The following is a 23,627-nucleotide window of genomic DNA, read 5'->3' as shown; positions in this document are numbered from 1 at the left end:
GAACTTGTTTGGGTCACTGCCGTTTCACTGTGTATGGTCCTACCGCTGCATCACAGTGCACATAGCCTTAGTCCTGTCCTGTCCCCTCCATTATTTATTAGTCCTTGATAGCATCTTCTCCCACCACCAAATTCATTGTGATGCTGTCAGGTACTGAGCTTCCTCTGCCACTTCCCAATTCATTTTACATCTATATGGAATCGTCCTCCCCCCTAACTCCCATCCCAATCCCCCACATCCCTCATTGCCCTCTCCACCACCTCCATCATTGCCCTCTCCACCTCCCCACAATGTATTGTTAAAACACACACACCACCACTCACCTCTCTGCACGTTCCCTCACAGCATCATCGTCGTCCGCAGCTTTTTATCTGACACAGGCACGACACCGTGATTGCTGACGTCATCCAGCCGCGCTCCGGTGTCAGACAAAGTGCTGGGCAGGAAGCAGAGGCCGATCCCTGCAGCTCCGCTCCGCTGCCACTTTCTGCTGTAGGCAACAGAGCTGCAGGGATCACTTCCTGCCCACCTCACATGAGGACAATCTGACCAGGGCCCCCCCTGGAGCTGGAGAAACAGGCCAACTTGACCTTATTATTAGCAGCCCTGCAGGGGCCCCTCTGCAGCTGCATCGGCAGTATGTCCACCCCTGGTTATCAGTCATTGTACAGAAGGAGGAGGAGGTGAGCTGTGACATCACCTATTGCGAATGGTGAATCCTGTGTTATCAGCTGTACAGTGGGTACGGAAAGTGTTCAGACCCCTTTACATTTTTCACTTTGTTTCATTGCAACCATTTGGTAAATTCAAAAAAGTTCATTTTTTTCTCATTAATGTACACTCTGCACCCCATCTTGACTGAAAAACAGAAATGTAGAAATATTTGCAAATGTAATAAAAAAGAAAAACTGAAATATCCCATGGTCATAAGTATTCAGACCCTTTGCTCAGACACTCATATGTAAGTCCCATGCTGTCCATTTCCTTGTGTTCCTCCTTGAGATGGTTCTACTCCTTCATTGGAGTCCAGCTGTGTGTAATTACACTGATAGGACTTGATTTGATTAGACCTCACAGCTCACAGTGCATGTCAGACCAAATGAGAATCATGAGGTCCAAGGAACTGGCCAAGGAGCTCAGAGACAGAATTGTGGCAAGGCACAGATCTGGCCAAGGTTACAACAGAATGTCTGCAGGACTCAAGATTCCTAAGAGCACAGTGGCCTCCATAATCCTTAAATGGAAGAAGTTTGGGACCACCATAAGTCTTCCTAGACCTGGCCGTCCAGCCAAACTGAGCAATCGTGGGAGAAGAGCCTTGGTGAGAGAGGTAAAGAAGAACCCCAAGATCACTGTGACTGAACTCCAGAGATGCAGTAGGGGGATGGGAGAAAGTTCCACAAAGTCAAGTATCACTGCAGCCTCCACCAGTCGGGCCTTTATAGCAGAGTGGCCTGACGGAAGCCTCTCCTCAGTGCAAGACATATGAAAGCCGCATAGTTTGCTAAAAAACACATGAAGGACTCCCAGACTGAGAAATAAGGTTCTCTGGTCTGATGAGATGAAGATAGACCTTTATGGTGATAATTCTAAGCGGTATGTGTGGAGAAAACCAGGCACTGCTCATCACCTACCCAATACAATCCCCACAGTGAAACATGGTGGTGGCAGCATCATACTATGAGGGTGTTTTTCAGCTGCAGGGACAGGACGACTGGTTGTCATTGAGGGAAACATGAATGCAGCCAAGTACAGAGATATCCTGGATGGAAACCTCTTCCATAGTGCTCTGGACCTCAGACGTGGCTGAATGTTCACCTTCCAGCAAGACAATGACCCTAAGCACACAGCTAAAATAACAAAGGAGTGTCTTCAGAATAACTCTGTGACCATTCCTGACTGGCCCAGCTAGAGCCCTGACCTAAACCCAATGGAGCATCTCTGGAGAGACCTGAAAATGGCGTCCACCAACGTTCACCAACCAACCTGACGGAACTGGAGAGGATCTGCAAGGAAGAATGGCCGAGGATCCCCAAATCCAGGGGTGAAAAACTTGTTGCATCATTCCCAAGGAGACTCATGGCTGTACTAGCTCCAAAGGGGCTTCTACTCCATACTGAGCAAAGGGGCTGAAGACCTATGGCCATGGGATATTTCATTTTTTTTCTTTTTTAATAAATTTGCAAAAATTTCTACATTTCTGTTTTTTTTTCAGTCAAGATGGGGTGCAGAGTGTACATTAACCCCTTTCTGACATCCGGCGTACTATCTCGTCCATGTGGCCTGGGCCCGTCTGACCATGGACAGGATAGTACGTCGGAGCCGATAGGGCCGCGGCGCACATGGGTGGTGTGCGGCTGATCACGGCCGGGTGGTGTGCGGCTGATCACCGCCGGGTGTCAGCTGGTTCTCACGGCCGGCTCCCAGCACTTTAACCCCCGGAACTCTGATATCATCATGATCGCAGTGTTCCAGAGCCGGCACAGGGGCTCGGAGACCCCATTGCACACTGCGGGGTCCGAATCACTGCCATGGAGACCCGATGTCGTCATGACAACATCCTGGTCTCCAGAGCAGAGAGACTTCCTGTCATGTGCAGTGCATGTCAGGAAGTCTCTAAGGTCAGTGCACAGATCTGCATGCTGTAGAAGCGATCAGCCTGCACAAAATGATTGTAGGATAGCTGCGGAGACACCATCACTTGTTTCTCAACGCAAGCAGTGAATAGCCAGACCTTTCCCCGGGAAGGAACAACCACGGGAAGGGCAGCATCCAATAAAGGAAAACATCCAATACAGGAAAACCACCTATGCCAAGCATGGTATCCATCCACAGACAGCTGTTTCGGGGTGTTTGCCCCTCATCAGTGTGGAGTAGGAATCTGGCTATTAGGAGCAGTGCCTAGTAAAAGGCTGTAAAGGCACAGATGATTGGCCTCAGGGAGACCAAAACAGCTGTCTGTGGATGGATACCATGCTTGGCATAGGTGGTTTTCCTGTATTGGATGTTTTCCTTTATTGGATGCTGCCCTTCCCGTGGTTGTTCCCTCCCGGGGAAAGGCCTGGCTATTCACTGCTTGCGTTGAGAAACACGTGATGGTGTCTCCGCAGCTATCCCACATGCATTTGCATATTTCCCATAAGGGATGGGGGCAGTGTTCTGGATCACTGCGTTGAGAAACACGTGATGGTGTCTCCGCGGTGTTGGATGTTTTGGTCTCCCCGAGGCCAATCATCTGTTCCTTCACAGCCTTTTACTAGGCACTGCTCCTAATAGCCAGATTCCTACTCCACACTGATGAGGGGCAAACACCCCGAAACAGCTGTCTGTGGATGGATACCATGCTTGGCATAGGTGGTTTTCCTGTATTGGATGTTTTCCTTTATTGGATGCTGCCCTTCCCGTGGTTGTTCCTTCCCGGGGAAAGGTCTGGCTATTCACTGCTTGCGTTGAGAAACACGTGATGGTGTCTCCGCAGATATCCTACATGCATGTGCATATTTCCCATAAGGGATGGGGGCAGTGTTCTGGATCACTGCGTTGAGAAACACGTGATGGTGTCTCCGCGGTGTTGGATGTTTTGGTCTCCCCGAGGCCAATCATCTGTTCCTTCACATGCACAAAATGATTGTCCCATAGTGGAACAAAGTGTAAAAGTAAGAATGAATAAAAAAAAAAAAAAATTAATTGTAAAAATATTTAAAAAAAACTATTTTTATTCTATCAATAAATATCTGCATAAAAAAAAAATCTAAACAATAAAAGTACACGTTTGGTATCACCGCTTCCGTAGTGACCCGACCTATAAAACTGTCCCACTAGTTAACCCCTTTAGTGAACACCATTAAAAAAAGGCAAAAAACAACGCTTTATTACCATACCGCTGAACAAAAAGTGGAATAACACGAGATCAAAAAGACAGATATAAACAACCATGGTACCGCTGAAAACGTCATCTTGTCCCGCAAAAAACGAGCCGCCACACAGCATCATCAGCGAAAAAATAAAAAGTTATAGCTGTCAGAATAAAGCAATGCAAAATAATAATTTTTTATATAAAATACTTTTTATTGTATATAAGCGCCAAAACATAAAAAAATGACATAAATGAGGTATTGCTGTAATCGTACTGACCCGAAGAATAGAACTGCTTTATCCATTTTACCACAAACGGAACGGTATAAATGCCTCCCCCAAAAGAAATTCATGAATAGCTGGTTTATGTTCATTCTGCCTCACAAAAATCGGAATAAAAAGCAAAAAGTCATGTGCCCGAAAATGGTACCAATAAAAACGTCAACTCGTCCCGCAAAGAGCAAGACCTCACATCACTCTGTGGACCAAAACTTGGGAAGATGCGTCTTTGGGTATGTGACGGCTGCCAAATATAAAATCCCGCTATAACGCCTCTTTCACATGTTGTGATATTTCCATTACTGGAAATGTCAGTGTCCGTGTGTAATACTAGCGGTACACGTGTGGCATGCGTGTGCCGCATCAGTACCACAAGGATGGGCACCGGGGATGAAGCGTTACAGTAAGCGCTGTTCCCCGGCGCCGGGTGCTGAACACGGCTCTCCTCATTCATCGATCGCCGGCAGAGCGGAGGAGAATGCTAAGAGTCGTGTTCAGCACCCGGCGCCGGGGAACAGCGCTTACTGTAACACTTCATCCCCGGTGCCGATGCGTGTCACATCCATGTGTGTTATGCGTATGCACTTGTGCTGGATGTTTTGTGGCCCGTGCTGACATTTAAACACACGGTCCATGGAAACACACTGACGTGTGCACAGACCCATTCACTTGAATAGGCAAATAGCGCTCTGTCCCTCCCGAGTCTCTCCGCATGGCTGCCCAGTGGTATAAGACTCTGTGACACGCCCATGGTGTCAATACGATCACTGCACCCCTAGATGAATTCATTGAGAGGCGTAATTCGTAAAATGGGGTTACTTATGGGGGGTTCTGCCATTCTGGCACCTCATGGGCTCTCCCAGTGGGTCATGGCACCTGCAAACCATAACAGTAAACCCTTCTGAGCTTTGCCATGCACCCAAACAGTGGTTTACCCCCACATATGGGGTATCACCGTACTCAGGACAAATTGCACAATAACTTTTGGGGTCCAATTTCTTCTGCTACCCTTGGGAAAATAAAAAAATTGGGAGCGAAAAGATCTTTTTTGTGGAAAAAATGATTTTTTATTTTTACGGCTCTACGTTATAAACGTCTGTGAAGCACATGGGGGTTCAAAGTGCTCACCACACATCTATATTAGTTCCTTGGGGGGTCTGGTTTCCAAAATGGGGTCACTTGTGGGTGGTTTCCACTGTTTAGGCACATCAGGGGCTCTCCAAACGCGACAGGATGCGTGCAGACCATTCCATCAAAGTCTGCATTCCAAAACATCACTACTTCCCTTCCGAGCCCTGACGTGTACCCATAAAGTAGTTTTCTCACACATATGGGGTATCGGGTGGCTGCTTCCTTCCTCTAGTGGTGGATGACTGTGAATGGCCCCTAGAGTGGATTCTTCCTTCCTCTAGTGGTGAATGACTGGCCCCTGGGGTGGATTCTTCCTTCCTCTAGTGGTGGATGACTGTGATGGCCCCTGGGGTGGATTCTTCCTTCCTCTAGTGGTGGATGACTGTGATGGCCGCTGGGGTGGATTCTTCCTTCCTCTAGTGGTGGATGACTGTGATGGCCGCTGGGGTGGATTCTTCCTTCCTCTAGTGGTGGATGACTGTGATGGCCGCTGGGGTGGATTCTTCCTTCCTCTAGTGGTGGATGACTGTGATGGCCGCTGGGGTGGATTCTTCCTTCCTCTAGTGGTGGATGACTGTGATGGCCGCTGGGGTGGATTCTTCCTTCCTCTAGTGGTGGATGACTGTGATGGCCCCTGGGGTGGATTCTTCCTTCCTCTAGTGGTGGATGACTGTGATGGCCGCTGGGGTGGATTCTTCCTTCCTCTAGTGGTGGATGACTGTGATGGCCGCTGGGGTGGATTCTTCCTTCCTCTAGTGGTGGATGACTGTGATGGCTTCTGGGGTAGATGCTTCCTTCGTCTAGCGGTGGATGACTGTGATAGTCCTTGGGGTGGATTCTTCCTTCCTCTAGTGGTGGATGACTGTGATGGCCCCTGGGGTGGATTCTTCCTTCCTCTAGTGGTGGATGACTGTGATAGTCCTTGGGGTGGATTCTTCCTTCCTCTAGTGGTGGATGACTGTGATGGCCCCTGGGGTGGATTCTTCCTTCCTCTAGTGGTGGATGACTGTGATGGCCGCTGGGGTGGATTCTTCCTTCCTCTAGTGGTGGATGACTGTGATGGCCGCTGGGGTGGATTCTTCCTTTAGTGGTGGATGACTGTGATGGCCGCTGGGGTGGATTCTTCCTTCCTCTAGCGGTGGATGACTGTGATGGCCCCTGGGGTGGATTCTTCCTTCCTCTAGTGGTGGATGACTGTGATGGCCCCTGGGGTGGATTCTTCCTTCCTCTAGTGGTGGATGACTGTGATGGCCGCTGGGGTGGATTCTTCCTTCCTCTAGTGGTGGATGACTGTGATGGCCCCTGGGGTGGATTCTTCCTTCCTCTAGTGGTGGATGACTGTGATGGCCGCTGGGGTGGATTCTTCCTTCCTCTAGTGGTGGATGACTGTGATGGCCGCTGGGGTGGATTCTTCCTTCCTCTAGTGGTGGATGACTGTGATGGCTTCTGGGGTAGATGCTTCCTTCGTCTAGCGGTGGATGACTGTGATAGTCCTTGGGGTGGATTCTTCCTTCCTCTAGTGGTGGATGACTGTGATGGCCCCTGGGGTGGATTCTTCCTTCCTCTAGTGGTGGATGACTGTGATGGCCCCTGGGGTGGATTCTTCCTTCCTCTAGTGGTGGATGACTGTGATGGCCGCTGGGGTAGATGCTTCCTTCGTCTAGCGGTGGATGACTGTGATAGTCCCTGGGGTGGATTCTTCCGTCCTCTAGTGGTGAATGACTGTGATAGTCCCTGGGGTAGATGCTTCCTTCGTCTAGCGGTGGATGACTGTGATGGCCCCTGGGGTAGATGCTTCCTTCGTCTAGCGGTGGATGACTGTGATGGCTTCTGGGGTAGATGCTCCCTTCGTCTAGCGGTGGATGACTGTGATAGTCCCTGGGGTGGATTCTTCCTTCCTCCAGCGGTGGATGACTGTGATGGCTCTTGGGGTGGATGCTTGTTGTGGTTTTGGGACCCTTTCCGCACGATGCCCCCTGCTGTCGTGTTCCTCTCTGAATGTTAATGTTCATCACTGATGCCAACTGTTGGTCCCGGAGTGTAAAAACACGGATTTAGTTGATATTGAAATGAGGGTTCTGTGACCTGGGCATTTCTGAGCTCGTCCCGAGCCTTGGCCCCATTTTCACTATTCCCTGGCTGTTAGGCCGCAGTCAGACGGCCATATAAATCGGACGGAGATCGGATGGCAGTTCATGGACTGGCTGGTGACTTGCCCGACCGTGAGGCTTTAACTCTGAGGTCTGGAGAACTGCTGGCTGGTCTGCCCACTGTGTCCGATCTCATTCTGATATATGCAGCTGTCTGAATGCGCCCTTACAGGAAGGTGCGGCTGGGCAGGGAGCAGAAACAGGAGGCAGGAACTGAGGAAGTGGTTTGAGGCCACCGGAAGCATTAGTATATTAGTTAACCCCTTCGCAACATGCGCCCTACATGTACGATGCAAGTCTGATGTGGGTGTATGGAAGTGGAGTCACTATCCCAGCCCGCCCATACGCGGCAGGTGATGGCTGTGTGTTACAGGCAACGACGCGCTACTAACAATCGCAAGACAAGTCGAGCCAGCCATTGTTAACCAGTTAAATGCCGTTGTAAACTCTGAAGCGGTATTTAACACAAACAGACATGGGTACGTGTCATTCCATGTGACCGTCTGCATACCGTGACCTGATCGCCAGTGTGTTGCTATGACAGCCATGGGGGTGGTTGAAGACCTTCGTGCTCTTCCTTACGGAGCCTGTGGCTGGGCTAAAAAAATGAGGCTGTGATTTCTGCTGTACACGGCAATAGTGCCGGATGGCGGTATGCGGCCAGGCAATACTGCGGCATGGCGGTACGTGGCAATGGTGCGGTACATGGCAATACTACGGCATGGTGGTACACGGCAGTGGTGCGGTACATGGCAATACTACGGCATGGCGGTACATGGCAATGGTGCGGTACATGGCAATACTACGGCATGGCGGTACATGGCAATGGTGCGGTACATGGCAATACTACGGCATGGCGGTACACGGCAATACTACGGCATGGTGGTACACGGCAGTGGTGCGGTACATGGCAATGGTGCGGTACATGGCAATACTACGGCATGGTGGTACACGGCAATACTACGGCATGGTGGTACACGGCAGTGGTGCGGTACATGGCAATACTACGGCATGGCTGTACACGGCAATACTACGGCATGGTGGTACACGGCAGTGGTGCGGTACATGGCAATACTACGGCATGGCGGTACATGGCAATGGTGCGGTACATGGCAATACTACGGCATGGCGGTACACGGCAATACTACGGCATGGTGGTACATGGCAGTGGTGTGGTACATGGCAATACTACGGCATGGCGGTACACGGCAATACTACGGCATGGTGGTACACGGCAGTGGTGTGGTACATGGCAATACTACGGCATGGCGGTACACGGCAATGGTGCGGTACATGGCAATACTACGGCATGGCGGTACACGGCAATACTACGGCATGGTGGTACACGGCAGTGGTGCGGTACATGGCAATACTACGGCATGGCGGTACATGGCAATGGTGCGGTACATGGCAATACTACGGCATGGTGGTACACGGCAATACTACAGCATGGTGGTACATGGCAATGGTGCAGTACATGGCAATACTACGGAATGGCAGTATGCGGCAATACTACGGAATGGCGGTCTGCAGCAATACTACGGCATGGCGGTACACGGCAATACTACGGAATGGCGGTATGCGGCAATTCTACGGCATGGTGGTACACGGCAATGGTGCGGTACACGGCAATACTACGGAATGGCAGTATGCGGCAATTCTACGGCATGGTGGTACACGGCAATACTACGGAATGGCGGTATGCGGCAATTCTACGGCATGGTGGTACACGGCAATTGTGTGGCACACGGTAATGGTGCGGTAAACGACACAAGCGATCGAACGATCAGAGCTCCACTAACAAGTACAGTGAAAATATGAAGAAATCTTAAATAGATGTTCACATCACCCACCGTCTTCTCCATTAAAGTTAAAGACAATAACCAATACAGACGTGGGATAAAAACCCTTCTGATTTAAATGTTTTTCCCGCTACCACAGAATGTACACTGTAAAAATAATTCCTAAAAAACAATGTCAGAACTGCGTTTTTTTTCACAATTTCTCCCCACGTGGCATTTTTTCCTGTTTTACAGTACAGTGTGGTAAAAGGAATGTTGTTACTCTAAAGTACGTGTCCTGCAATAACCAAGTTGTCATGTCCATGTGGATGGAATAAAAGTTATGGCTCTGGGAGGAAAAAACTAAAACAGAAATTGTCCGTGTCGCGAAGGCGTTAAAACCGTGTCCGTTCAGTTAGCGAGCAACCGCTGCCATCGGTGGAGGACATTAACTCAGAGCCCATGCCTGGGGCGATCATGCTGACAGGTTCCTTCACTACACTGCGGTCCCCACGTGGCAAGGGTCCTTGACCTGAACCTCCTCCGCGTCTCCGGAGTGAGGAGCAGGACATGCATTGAATGGGAGTTTTTCCCCTCAGGATCGGTGACTCTGGAGAACCGCTTCAGCGCTTTGTATAAAGCAGTCTTTGACAACATGGCCTCCTACCTCCAGAAGAAGGAAGCTCGAATCCAAACCGAGAAAAGGAAACTCTCCACCGGACAAGAAGTATCTGCTGCAAAGATTCAGAAGGCGTGAAGAGTTACTGCTGATGGAGACTCTGCCCCAGGGTGAATCGTCAGGTGAAGCGGTGTACTGCCCAGACACGAATGACAGAGCAGACATCTGAGGTGAAGGGGAGCAGTGACCCTCACCTCACCCCCATTGTGGCTTGATGAAGGCCATCGTCTTCCCATTGAGTCCTGATGAGGACTCATTACCTTCTCTCGCCCGCAATGGGGACCATCTGCTGCTGTCATCACCAATGTGTCCTGAAGTCGACCTTCTGATGTGTCAAAATCATTGTGTCTCTGATGTTTCCTGATGACACTCCCCTTACCAGCGATGTGTCTCGACTATGCCCCTCTGGTCCACTCACACCCGATGTGTCCTAACAGCGCCCCACTTCTCCCCTCACGCCTGATGTGTGCTGACTGCACCCCTCTGCTTCCTTCATCCTCACTCTGTGGCAACATTGACCCTCTGTCCCCTCACCCGCATTGTGTCTTGATGGGGATGTTCTGCTTCTCTCACTAGCAATGTGTCCTAACAGGGACCCTGTGTTTCCTTACCCCCGATGTATCCTGTCAATGCCCTCACCTGCGATGTTTCTTGACACTGACCCTCTGTTCCTTTAACCCCCGATGTGTCCGAACTGTGCTTCCCCACCCCCTTGTATCCCGATGGTGCCCCTCTTCTCCCTTGACCCCTGTTCTGACATTGATGCTCTGCTTCCCTCACCCTTGGTGTGTCCTGATGGCACCTCACCCCTGGTGTGTTCTGACTTTGACCCTCTACTCCAGTCACCCCCATGTTATAAGAGCACCCTTCTGCTCACCTCACCTCCCCTGTGTCTTTACAGCAGAGATGCACTACTCCAGTCCTCAAAGGCAACAGTCCTCAACAGTGCATGTTTTCAGGATTTCCTTAGCATTGCATAAGGCAAGGTGTTAGAACCATCACCTGTGCAATACTAAAGAAATCCTGAAAACATGCACTGTTGGTGGCCCTTGATGACTGGAATTGTATACTTCCTGCCTTACAGGGCCCTATGCTCCATTACCCCTGCTGTGGTCCTGCCTGCGCCACCCTGCTTTCTCTAGCCCCTGATGTGTCTTGCCTGCGCCACCTGCTTTCTCTCACCCCGATGCGTCTTGCCTGCACCACCCTGCTTTCTCTCACCCCGATGTGTCTTGCCTGCGCCACCCTGCTTTCTCTCACCCCTGATGTGTCCTGCCTGCGCCACTCTGCTTTCTCTCACCCCTGATGTGTCTTGCCTGCACCACCCTGCTTTCTCTCACCCCTGATGTGTCCTGCCTGCGCCACTCTGCTTTCTCTCACCCCTGATGCGTCTTGCCTGCGCCACCCTGCTTTCTCTCACACCTGATGCGTCTTGCCTGCGCCACCCTGCTTTCTCTCACCCCTGATGTGTCCTGCCTGCACCACCCTGCTTTCTCTCACCCCTGATGTGTCCTGCCTGCGCCACCCTGCTTTCTCTCACCCCTGATGTGTCCTGCCTGCACCACCCTGCTTTCTCTCACCCCGATGTGTCCTGCCTGCGCCACTCTGCTTTCTCTCACCCCTGATGCGTCTTGCCTGCGCCACCTGCTTTCTCTCACCCCTGATGTGTCCTGCCTGCACCACCCTGCTTTCTCTCACCCCTGATGTGTCTTGCCTGCGCCACCCTGCTTTCTCTCACCCCTGATGTGTCCTGCCTGCGCCACTCTGCTTTCTCTCACCCCTGATGCGTCTTGCCTGCGCCACCCTGCTTTCTCTCACACCTGATGCGTCTTGCCTGCGCCACCCTGCTTTCTCTCACCCCTGATGTGTCCTGCCTGCACCACCCTGCTTTCTCTCACCCCTGATGTGTCTTGCCTGCGCCACCCTGCTTTCTCTCACCCCTGATGTGTCCTGCCTGCGCCACTCTGCTTTCTCTCACCCCTGATGTGTCCTGCCTGCACCACCCTGCTTTCTCTCACCCCTGATGTGTCTTGCCTGCGCCACCCTGCTTTCTCTCACCCCTGATGTGTCCTGCCTGCGCCACTCTGCTTTCTCTCACCCCTGATGCGTCTTGCCTGCGCCACCCTGCTTTCTCTCACACCTGATGCGTCTTGCCTGCGCCACCCTGCTTTCTCTCACCCCTGATGTGTCCTGCCTGCACCACCCTGCTTTCTCTCACCCGATGCGTCTTGCCTGCGCCACCCTGCTTTCTCTCGCCCCTGATGCGTCCTGCTTTCTCTCGCCCCTGATGTGTCCTGCCTGCGCCACCCTGCTTTCTCTCACCCCTGATGCGTCTTGCCTGCGCCACCCTGCTTTCTCTCGCCCCTGATGTGTCCTGCCTGCGCCACTCTGCTTTCTCTCACCCCTGATGTGTCCTGCCTGCGCCACTCTGCTTTCTCTCACCCCTGATGTGTCCTGCCTGCGCCACCCTGCTTTCTCTCGCCCCTGATGCGTCCTGCTTTCTCTCGCCCCTGATGTGTCCTGCCTGCGCCACCCTGCTTTCTCTCACCCCTGATGCGTCTTGCCTGCGCGACCCTGCTTTCTCTAACCCCTGATGTGTTCTGACTGTGCCCCTCTTCTTTCACCTAATGTGTCCTAGTGGTGCCACTCTGCTTTATCGCCCCCTCTACATCTTATTTGTTGACGCTCTGCTCCTCTGGCATCACTTACATCTTGATGGTGAACCTTCAACCACCATTGGTGCCACCTGACCACAGACCTTCGGTCCACTGTCTGTCTTTTGGGGTGTTCGTGCTGCTATGTAGTACAGTGAACATGCACTGTCCATGCTGAGGGTGTGTGGGAAATGGCATCTCGCACTATGTGGACATGTTTTGGGTTTCTCGATCATCAGTGGTGAAAGCTCTCCAAGTGATGGTAGCCACAGCTGGGCAGTGTTTTGAATTTTGCTGAGGGGCTTCATGCACAGATGTGACACAATGAATTCTGAAGATGATTCATTTATTGGTTTATATAAAGTCTAATCTTAATCATTCTGCAGCCTCGTTCATGGTGCACTCTTACCCACCCCCATCTGTTGCTGCTGTTCCTGGAGCTTTGTGATCTGTGCCCCACCTATCACCTCCATGATGATGGCTACTATAATATGTTCATCTGTGGAGATGATCAGAGGACTGGACGTTCCGGAGACTACTGCTTGAAGCTGCCAAACACGAAGCTGTAAAGTCACCGTCTCCTTGTCCCCAAGTCTTATCCAGTGCCGCAGGAAAAGCTTGTGCTGTGGCTTCATAAGGACTTATTCGGTTCCTGAAATAGGAGGAAGATGGTGATGGAGTGTTTGTGACAAGGTATAACCCCCAGACAATGTTAACTACCCATCAGCAGACCCTTTCCCTTCTCGGCAGACCCTGGTCCTATACATCATCCCAATGTATGCACAGCTCAGATATTGAATTCCAGTATGCTCATTGGAGCCCGCGCGGGAGGATTGTGTTACTGTACTGTAGAGGACCCTCCCCTGGCTGATGCCGTAGATAGCCCTCCCTGGCTGACGCCGTACTGTAGAAAACCCTCCCTGGCTGACGCCGTACTGTAGAGAGCCCTCCCTGGCTGACGCCGTACTGTAGAGAGCCCTCCCTGGCTGACGCCGTACTGTAGAGAGCCCTCCCTGGCTGACGCCGTACTGTAGAGAGCCCTCCCTGGCTGACGCCGTACTGTAGAGAGCCCTCCCTGGCTGACGCCGTACTGTAGAGAGCCCTCCCTGGCTGACGCCGTACTGTAGAGAGCCCTCCCTGGCTGACGCCGTACTGTAGAGAGCCCTCCCTGGCTGACGCCGTACTGTAGAGAGCCCTCCCTGGCTGACGCCGTACTGTAGAGAGCCCTCCCTGGCTGATGCCGTACTGTAGAGAGCCCTCCCTGGCTGACGCCGTACTGTAGAGAGCCCTCCCTGGCTGATGCCGTACTGTAGAGGACCCTCCCCTGGCTGACGCCGTAGAGAGCCCTCCCTGGCTGACGCCGTAGAGAGCCCTCCCTGGCTGACGCCGTAGAGAGCCCTCCCTGGCTGACGCCGTAGAGAGCCCTCCCTGGCTGACGCCGTACTGTCGAGAGCCCTCCCTGGCTGATGCCGTACTGTAGAGGACCCTCCCCTGGCTGACGCCGTAGAGAACCCTCCCTGGCTGATGCCGTACTGTAGAGGACCCTCCCCTGGCTGACGCCGTAGAGAGCCCTCCCTGGCTGACGCCGTACTGTAGAGAGCCCTCCCTGGCTGACGCCGTAGAGAGCCCTCCCTGGCTGACGCCGTAGAGAGCCCTCCCTGGCTGACGCCGTACTGTAGAGAGCCCTCCCTGGCTGACGTTGTAGAGAGCCCTCCCTGGCTGACGCCGTACTGTAGAAAGCCCTCCCTGGCTGACGCCGTACTGTCGAGAGCCCTCCCTGGCTGATGCCGTACTGTAGAGGACCCTCCCCTGGCTGACGCCGTAGAGAACCCTCCCTGGCTGATGCCGTACTGTAGAGGACCCTCCCCTGGCTGACGCCGTAGATAGCCCTCCCTGGCTGACGCCGTACTGTAGAGAGCCCTCCCTGGCTGACGTTGTAGAGAACCCTCCCTGGCTGATGCCGTACTGTAGAGGACCCTCCCCTGGCTGACGCCGTAGATAGCCCTCCCTGGCTGACGCCGTACTGTAGAGAGCCCTCCCTGGCTGACGTTGTAGAGAGCCCTCCCTGGCTGACGCCGTACTGTAGAGGACCCTCCCTGGCTGACGCCGTACTGTAGAGAGCCCTCCCTGGCTGACGTTGTAGAGAGCCCTCCCTGGCTGACGCCGTACTGTAGAGAGCCCTCCCTGGCTGACGTTGTAGAGAGCCCTCCCTGGCTGACGCCGTACTGTAGAGAGCCCTCCCTGGCTGATGCCGTAGAGAACCCTCCCTGGCTGACGCCGTACTGTAGATAGCCCTCCCTGGCTGACGCCGTACTGTAGAGAGCCCTCCCTGGCTGACGTTGTAGAGAGCCCTCCCTGGCTGACGCCGTACTGTAGAGAGCCCTCCCTGGCTGATGCCGTAGAGAACCCTCCCTGGCTGACGCCGTACTGTAGAGCGCCCTCCCTGGCTGACGCCGTACTGTAGAGGACCCTCCCTGGCTGACGCCGTACTGTTGAGGGAGGATCTAAATTGATCCTTCACGGTTAACCCAGTGATCTCCAAATTAATCTACAAGGTGTTGCCGGCAACTGGAAATGACCAGACGGAGACGTGTGTCTCTGTTTGGGGGGGGATCAAGCTGATCTCTCTGGTCCCCGTTTATTGTGTATGACTTTTCATAGTCATAGAAATTATACTTCAACCATTCAGCATAAGAACACATTCACAGTTCTTAACCTATAAGAATACAGGAACGGTCTGGACGTCAGTCTCGTAGAACAATGCACCCTCAGTCTCATGTTCTGCCCAGGTTGCAATAATCAAGGTCTCATAACAGCTGTAAACTTTAGCCTACTAACAAAATTTATCTTAGAACGGCAAAATGGAGTTGAAAAGCACAAAATGGAGAATCTTTCTTAATTTGTCCCTTCACAAGCCCTCCCTGGCTGACGCCGTACTGTAGAAAGCCCTCCCTGGCTGACGCCGTACTGTAGAGAGCCCTCCCTGGCTGACGCCGTACTGTAGAGAGCCCTCCCTGGCTGACGCCGTAGAGAATCTACCTGGCTGACGCCGTACTGTAGAGAGCCCTCCCTGGCTGACGCCGTACTGTAGAGAGCCCTCCCTGGCTGACGCCGTACTGTAGAGAGCCCTCCCTGGCTGACGCCGTACTGTAGAGAGCCCTCCCTGGCTGACGCCGTACCTCCCTGGCTGACGCCGTAGAGAATCTACCTGGCTGACGCCGTACTGTTGAGAGCCCTCCCTGGCTGACGCCGTACTGTAGAGAGCCCTCCCTGGCTGACGCCGTACTGTAGAGAGCCCTCCCTGGCTGACGCCGTAGAGAATCTACCTGGCTGACGCCGTACTGTAGAGAGCCCTCCCTGGCTGACGCCGTACTATATGATACTGTGATACAATGCATGCTCCTCAGAGGCAATTGAGCGTACACAAGGCTCCTCTGAGTGACTGCTGCCATTTTCCAGCCTGTCCACTTGCCTCAGTAATTTGCCTCTCGTATCGCATTTTGGCCTCCATCAAGGGTTGTAACATCCCGACCTTCATCTGAGGAAAGATCTGGAAGACAACGAACCATGAGGACTGGAATGAGTGGAAGTCCGGGTCCCAGCATGATACCCACTCTCGTCCGACAGACCTGGCACAGCGCCTCACAAAGAGGGATGATCAGGAAGGTGATGAATGATCGTTGGGATTCCGCTTTGGTCACAGTGTCTCGGTCCATGTACTGGGTGACCGGGAGACCCTCGTCCTTCTCACGGTCACTCTGAGGAGAATAGAAGTGAAAAAATGTGTATTGCCCCTGCTGTTATGAGGGCATTTAAGGCCATGATATGTATAATCGGTAAGGATCCAAAGGTGATGTGAGGCCGGGTGTCAGGCGGGTGGCCACGGGGCATGCATCTTCATCCATGTGCGCACAGCATGGACTGTTCCAGGTTATGTGCTAGTGGGCAATTTTCCACATGGATTTCAGGTCTGCTGTGGAGCATTATGGGAGCTTTTCTGGCCTGTCATTCTCTGCCCTATGTGCGGTCTTTGCTGCACTCACCTGCAGGAAGTATTCATCCATCAGAAGGTCTGCCCAGCGCTCCGCCACCACCTCCGGGCGTGCCTCATTCGATAGGTCACAGAACTTCACCAGTCCTTTTCTAAGCTGTAAAGTAACATACACACTGCTTCCGATCAAAGCCAGGACAGGGATGAGGGCGGGGGCCACAGCCATCCCAGAAATTAGGTCGGGCCACATTGATGCCAGATAATAATATCAAGGTCTACAGCAGTGTTTCTCAACTCCAGTCCTCAAGACCCACCAACAGGTCATGTTTTCAGGATTTCCTTACTACTACATAGGTGATGGAATTAATGCTTGAGCAGGTGATGAAATTATCACCTGTGCAATACTAAGGAAATCCTGAAAACATGACTTGTTGGTGGGTCTTGAGGACTGGAGTTGAGAAACGCTGGTCTACAGCCATCCCAGGGATAATGCCTGTGGCCACAGCCATCCTAGGAATGAGGTCAAGGGCCACAGTCAGCCCAGGGATAATGTAAGTGGCCACAGCCATCCTAGGAATGAGGTCAAGGGCCACAGTCAGCCCAGGGATAATGTAAGTGGCCACAGCCATCCTAGGAATGAGGTCAAGGGCCACAGTCAGCCCAGGGATAATGTAAGTGGCCACAGCCATCCTAGGAATGAGGTCAAGGGCCACAGTCAGCCCAGGGATAATGCAAGTGGCCACAGCCAGCCTATGAATGAGGTCAAGGGTCACAGTCAGCCCAGGGATGAGGTCAAGGGCCACAGCCAGACTTGGGGATGAGGTCAAGGGCCACAGTCAGCCCAGGGATCATGTCAGTGGCCACAGCCATCCTAGGAATGAGGTCAAGGGCCACAGCTAGCCCAGGGATGAGGTCAGGGGCCACTGCCATCCGAGGGATAATGTCAGTGGCTACAGCCTGTCCAGCGATAATGTCAGTGGCCACATACATCCTCGGAATGAGGTCAGGGGCCACAGTCAGCCCAGGGATAATAGTGGCCACAGTCAGCCTATGAATAATAATAATTTTTATTTATATAGCGCCAACATATTCCACAGTGCTTTACAAATTATAGAGGGGACTTGTCCAGACAATAGACATTACAGCATAACAGAAATCACAGTTCAAAACAGATACCAGGAGGAATGAGGGCCCTGCTGCTCGCAAGCTACAAACTATGAGGAAAAGGGGAGACACGAGAGGTGGATGGTAACAATTGCTTTAGTTATTTGGACCAGCCATAGTGTAAGGCTCGGGTGTTCATGTAAAGCTGCATGAACCGGTTATCAGCCTAAGTATGTAGCAGTACAGACACAGAGGCTATTAACTGCATGAAGTGTATGAGAACATGATGCCAGGAACCTGATTATGTTTTTTTTTGTTTTTTTTTGAATGGGCCACACAGGGATAGTTAGGTTAATGCATTGAGTTGGTAGGCCAGTCTGAACAAACGAGTTTTTAGGGCACGCTTAAAACTGTGGGGATTGGGGATTAATCGTATTAACCTAGGTAATGCATTCCAAAGAATCGGCGCAGCACGTGTAAAGTCTTGGAGACGGGAGTGGGAGGTTCTGATTATTGAGGATGCTAACCTGAGGTCATTAGTGGAGCGGAGGGCACGGGTAGGGTGGTAGACTGAGACCAGGGAGGAGATGTAGGGTGGTGCTGAGCCATGGAGTGCTTTGTGGATGAGGGTAGTAGTTTTGTACTGGATTCTGGAGTGGATGGGTAGCCAGTGTAATGACTGGCACAAGGTAGAGGCATCGGTGTAACGACTGGTGAGGAATATGATCCTGGCAGCAGCATTCAGGACAGATTGGAGCGGGGAGAGTTTGGTAAGAGGGAGGCCGATTAGTAGAGAGTTACAATAGTCCAGACGAATGAATGAGGTCAAGGGGCACAGCCAGCCCAGGGATGAGGTCAGGGGTCACAACCTGCCTGGGGATGAGGTCAGAGGCTACTGCCAGTCCAGGGATGAGATCAAGGGCCACAGTCATCCCAAGGATGAGGTGAAGGCCCACAGTGCTGACCAAAATATTAAGGGCCACAGTAAGCACAGAAATGAAGTAAGGGGGCCACAGTGGTTCAAGGCAAAGAGGGGTCACAGCCTGATTATGAAAAAGTTCAGAGGCCACAATGGTGCTAAATAATAATAAGATCAGGAAAGAAAAGCAAAATTGATGGGCAGAACAAACTAATGTGTCAAAGAGTATTGATGTGCTCAAAATACTAGTAAGAAATGAGGCAAAGCAGTGAGCTTCAAAGAGCGTGCACCTCAATGCACTCTCCACAAAGAGTACACCACAAAACACGCGCCACAAAGAGTACATAACAAAGCGTGTACCTCAAAACACTCGCCATAAAAAGTACACCAAAGCACTCGCCACAGAGTACATGACAAAGAGTACACCACAAAACACGCGCCACAAAGAGTACATAACAAAGAGTACACCACAAAACACGCGCCACAAAGAGTACATAACAAAGAGTACACCACAAAACACGCGCCACAAAGAGTACATAACAAAGAGTACACCACAAAACACGCGCCACAAAGTACATAACAAAGAGTACACCACAAAACACGCGCCACAAAGAGTACATAACAAAGAGTACACCACAAAACACGCGCCACAAAGAGTACATAACAAAGAGTACGCCACAAAACACGCGCCACAAAGAGTACATAACAAAGAGTACACCACAAAACACGCGCCACAAAGAGTACATAACAAAGCATGTACCTCAAATCACTCTCCACAGAGTACATAACAAAGCGTATACCTCAAATCACTCTCCACAGAGTACATGACAAAGAGTACACCACAAAGCACTCGCCACAAAGAGTACACCACAAAGATTACACCACAAAACGTGCACCTCAAAACACTCGCCATAAAAAGTACACCAAAGCACTCGCCACAGAGTACGCCATAAAAACTCGCCACAGAGTACATGACAAAGCGTGCACCTTAAATCACTCTCCACTAAGTGTGCCCCACAAAGCACTCGCCATAAAAAGTACATGACAAAGCGTGCACCTGACAGCACTCGCCACAAAGAGTACACCACAAAACACTCATCTCAAAGCACTCTCCAGAGTACACCACAAAACACTCGCCACAAAGAGTACATGACAAAGCGTGCACCTCAAAACAGTCTCCACTAAGAGTGCACCACAACGCATTCGCCATGAAAAGTAGATCACAAAGCACTCGCCACAGAGAGTAGATCACAAAGCATGCACCACTAATGTCAACTATAAACAATTCTTCATTAAGGGCAAAATGAAAACCGAAGGAAACCAACATATAACAGTTTAAATCTGAGGCCCCCTCCCATCATCTGTGGCCGCCCGCTCCAGAATGCTAATAAAAAATGATGACATAATGGCTGATGGTACAACACGAGGCAATGATCAACGTTGCATGGTATGGAGACGTGACCCTGGTGCCCAATTTATAAGACACTCATGCCCAGTAGTCATGGACCCTGCATGGCCACAGTCATTGGTCGGGACATTTGCCACTACTCACCAGAGTCACATGATCTTTATTGGAGAAGCTAAAGTTTTGGGCATCTTGTAAGGACTGCAGGATCTGGGGGTGATGGACCATGTCTGTGGCCAGGATCAGCTCCGTGATGCCCTAGAAAGAGTGTACATCAGTATGTGAACACCCAGACCAGGAAGGAAATGAGTCGTATATTGGCCCCTGGAGTGCTAGAACTGTAGAAGGGCCCATTAGGTCAGTATTAAGCATCAGTAATTATCAGCTAGCTCCGTCTATACGATGGTGACAGTAGCCCTTTCTCCCTCAGCCTGAGCAGCTGCACACAGTATTGGACTGGGATGCCAAGGGCCCATCAGTAACCAACTCCAGGGGCCCACGTTTCAGTTACATGCAAATGTGACATTCTCCTCAATCACAGATTTATATAACAAAGATTGTGAAATGAGTAAGATGTCGCTTCTGTCTGTACTTAGTGACCCAAGTATATTGTGCCAAGTACTGCTCATATAAGAGGGTGGTGGCCCACCGGAGGATTCTCTGGTTCTCCAGTTGGCCAGTCCAAGCCTGGCTGCACATACGGCACTTCTGCCCCTAGTCTGGATTATGATTCGGGCTCTCACCTCCAGGATTTTCCTGGTCTCCTCTGGATCCATGTGGCGGAATATATTACATTGTTCGTGGCTCAGGATCTCCATGGTGATGGCACAGTGATGATTCTCCAGGGGCGACTTATTCTGGTATCTGGATGCCAACTCTGTGCAGGCATTGACTTGATAACTGCGAGCAGAAGAGAGAAGTTGCTAGAATCTATTTAGTTTTGACCATCCGCCATCTTGTTGTGGTTTTCAGGCCGCTGGTCTTTTCCCTCTGGTGCTGGGTTTGTCCTTGGTCAGGTGACTGTATCACCCTTTATTACCCAGCACCTGCCTCCCAGTCCTTGCTGGACAACAGTGTTAATCCGCTAGTGTTCTGGCTTGGTGCCTTGTTAGCTTTGTGTGTTTGATATTGTGCAGTTTTGGGATCTCTAGTTCTGCCACTTTTGTTTTTTGTTTTCCATTCGTTTCTGCGGCTGCCTCTATTTTCCCAATAGGAGGTTACCTGTTTTTGTTCCCAGTCCCTAGATCTTTCCGGGACCCCCTTCCCCCCAACCTGCAGGTCTTGGTTTGAGTCTAGCCTAGGAAACGTCAGTGGGTCTATTCACAAGGAATAGGTCGCCCACTCCATCATAGGGTTTCAGCCTAGTCCTAGTACAGGGTCAGCTTTTGCCCCTTCTCCCCTATTCCTGAGCTGCAGATCCATAACAGAAGTCTCAAGCAGCATCACCGGATGTGGACTCGCGCCTAACCACTGGGCTAGCAGAGGGTGACCAGTCACCATAGCAAGTCCCCCACCTCTAGGGTGAGTGATATGTCACATGGGAGCCCAGCCTGGAAGAGATGAGTAGAACCTGCGAATAGAGGAGAGTCATGACTTGTGCTTTGTACGGCATCGTCTGCTGGAGTAAGATGTGCCCAAGTGATGGACCGGAGAATATTTCTACTTTATCCCACATATGGAGTAAATTGATAAGTTTTTAGGTGCGTTAGGCCACACCTCCTCCACTAAGCGCCACCCACTTCCTGGAAAGATTGCAGAGGTGGAATAAAGTGTCACTACATTGCAAGCTGTTTTACTGCAGGTTTCTTACTCGCTGTTTAATGAATCGGGCCCTGAAGGGGCTGGTGAGCACCAAGCACGGCCATGGATACTGTGGGCACTATCATGGCTGCTGCTGATCAGAGGGGAATAAATGATAAGATATGCTTCCACCAGTAAACGATCCTGCAGATACCATGTCATTTCTCTCATCACCCCTGTGATTCCTGGAACTCTATAGCGTTTCTGGAGTGGGTCATCAGTCATTGGACTCCTCTTAAAGTCAGGTAGTCACATAGGACCACATTAGCAGCCCAATCAGAGGCGCCTTCTGAATTATGTGATCACTCATAGATGTTTGCCACATTTATTAAAGAGTTTTACGGTTGCTGTAAAGATCTCTGCTGGCATTCATGCATTAATATTTGTTATCTAGGGCTATAATTGTTGGATCATCTTATGGCCACAGGAGAACAACAGATTATCCTCCAGAAAAAGTGAAGGTTGTTATTTGGTGACTGAAATCAGAGATCTTGGAAGCTGTGAGACATCGATACAGAGCATAGTCAGACTGCATGTACAGACATGGCAGGCTGTATCCTTGGCGTGGGCCAATGTACTGGGGGCCACAGTACATCTACAATGACTATGACCTGTCAGTCGGGCTGGAGAGAACGACTTGGACAACCTGGGTGAGGCCCTGACCTTACAAAATGGCTCTTACTACAATTCCATAATGTGCTGGTGAACCATCACTGGCAAGGGACATCCATGGTGGCCACAACACGTGCACTTCTAGACTTACTGCCGAGAAGAGCCTTAACCCAAAATTAAAATGGCATCTGTCTCAACCAACTCACTTATTGTTGAGGCCTGGATGGTCGACGTCGTGACAGAGAGCTGCCACCATCAGGGTGACTACATCCTCCGGAGAAAGAAGCTCCTAGAAGACATCAAGGGAGTATTCTTTCTCATCAACTTGGAAGAATCTCATAATGGAAGGTTCTCATCATAGAAAAGTCTCATCAAAGAAGAACCTCACTATAGAGGAGACAATTATGGAGACGTTTCATAATTTAGTCTCGTGAGAAAACAACTTAAAGGGAACCTGTGATCTCGTTTTCAGTGATTAAACTGGTCCCAGTGTGATGTTAGCGATGCAGCGTCCATCACTAACATGTTGTCAAAGAAAAGCTCCAAGTATTGGGCCCTTTATATCATTATAGGAGTCCCTCACACCTTTCTTGTCAGACACAGGAGCGGTGACTTTATCTTTTCAGTCACTGATCATTTGAAATTAGGCTCGCCGAGAGCATTGCATTTGATTGCTGCCACTTGCCTGAAGTCACAGAAATCACATATCAAGTCCCGCTCATGCGTATGCTCCAAAGGCATGCGCAGTCACTGTCCGATCCCAAGCATGCAGACTGCCCTTCCGCTCCCCAGGGATGCGCACTGCCCTTCCGCTCCCCAGGCATGCGCACTGATTTTGGGTGTACAACCCCAGCTTCATGTCAGATGTGCGCATGCTCAGGAGCGCAGAGTGGAGGGGGACACAGCGCGCATGCTCACACGTCATATGGCCACTGACTCTGGCGCATGCACACATCTGATATTCTGATGGGTTACACTGTGAATTTACTGTACGCGCTGATGAAATGTCGGGTTTCCTATGAGATGGGTGCTTAAAAGTCAGATGGCACTTGCATGGTCCGAGTGCCTTGCGATTATTTTTTTTCTTGCACCCATTGACTTGTATTGGCGAGTCTCGCGACCGCTCGCAGCATGTTGCCAAGAAAAAGAATCGCAGATAAACACAGAATCATTGAGTGACATTAGTCCCAGTGCGATCTGCTTTTACCTGATTGCACTAGTCCGCTTTATACGTAGACGAGTACGAGCCCCTGACAGATTATGTCCG

The 23,627-nt window shown here is 51.2% G+C and overlaps 2 protein-coding genes across 7 annotated transcripts in view; one reads left to right on the top strand and one right to left on the bottom strand.

Moving 5' to 3' along the window:
• WDR4 (WDR4 tRNA N7-guanosine methyltransferase non-catalytic subunit) overlaps nucleotides 1-23,627 on the top strand; it is a 154,505-nt gene that overhangs the window by 69,712 nt on the left and 61,166 nt on the right. For 2 of the 3 annotated variants that reach the window (XM_077293515.1, XM_077293517.1), the window contains one exon: nucleotides 9,796-12,907. The exons of the other annotated variant lie outside the window; for it this stretch is intronic. In XM_077293515.1, coding sequence (XP_077149630.1) covers nucleotides 9,796-9,953 — 158 coding nt within the window. In that variant the 3' untranslated portion in view covers nucleotides 9,954-12,907. Of the gene's footprint in view, nucleotides 1-9,795; nucleotides 12,908-23,627 lie in introns of those variants that run through there. 3 annotated transcript variants of the gene reach the window in all.
• The window catches only part of PDE9A (phosphodiesterase 9A), a 128,077-nt gene continuing 117,469 nt past the window's right edge, over nucleotides 13,020-23,627 (bottom strand). For all 4 annotated transcript variants that reach the window (XM_077293519.1, XM_077293518.1, XM_077293520.1 and 1 more), the window contains 7 exons: nucleotides 22,567-22,649; nucleotides 20,692-20,848; nucleotides 20,096-20,206; nucleotides 16,573-16,677; nucleotides 16,159-16,287; nucleotides 16,002-16,079; nucleotides 13,020-13,181 (listed from right to left, as the gene is read on the bottom strand). In XM_077293519.1, the coding sequence (XP_077149634.1) occupies nucleotides 13,161-13,181; nucleotides 16,002-16,079; nucleotides 16,159-16,287; nucleotides 16,573-16,677; nucleotides 20,096-20,206; nucleotides 20,692-20,848; nucleotides 22,567-22,649 (684 nt within the window). In that variant the 3' untranslated portion in view covers nucleotides 13,020-13,160. The remainder of the gene's footprint in view (nucleotides 13,182-16,001; nucleotides 16,080-16,158; nucleotides 16,288-16,572; nucleotides 16,678-20,095; nucleotides 20,207-20,691; nucleotides 20,849-22,566; nucleotides 22,650-23,627) is intronic.

The sequence above is a fragment of the Ranitomeya variabilis genome, chromosome 3, assembly GCF_051348905.1.
Source record: "Ranitomeya variabilis isolate aRanVar5 chromosome 3, aRanVar5.hap1, whole genome shotgun sequence".
In the NCBI taxonomy this organism is placed as follows: Eukaryota; Metazoa; Chordata; class Amphibia; order Anura; family Dendrobatidae; genus Ranitomeya; species Ranitomeya variabilis.
Note: the sequence above shows the minus strand (reverse complement) of the source record. Positions and strands in the feature narration are given on the sequence as shown.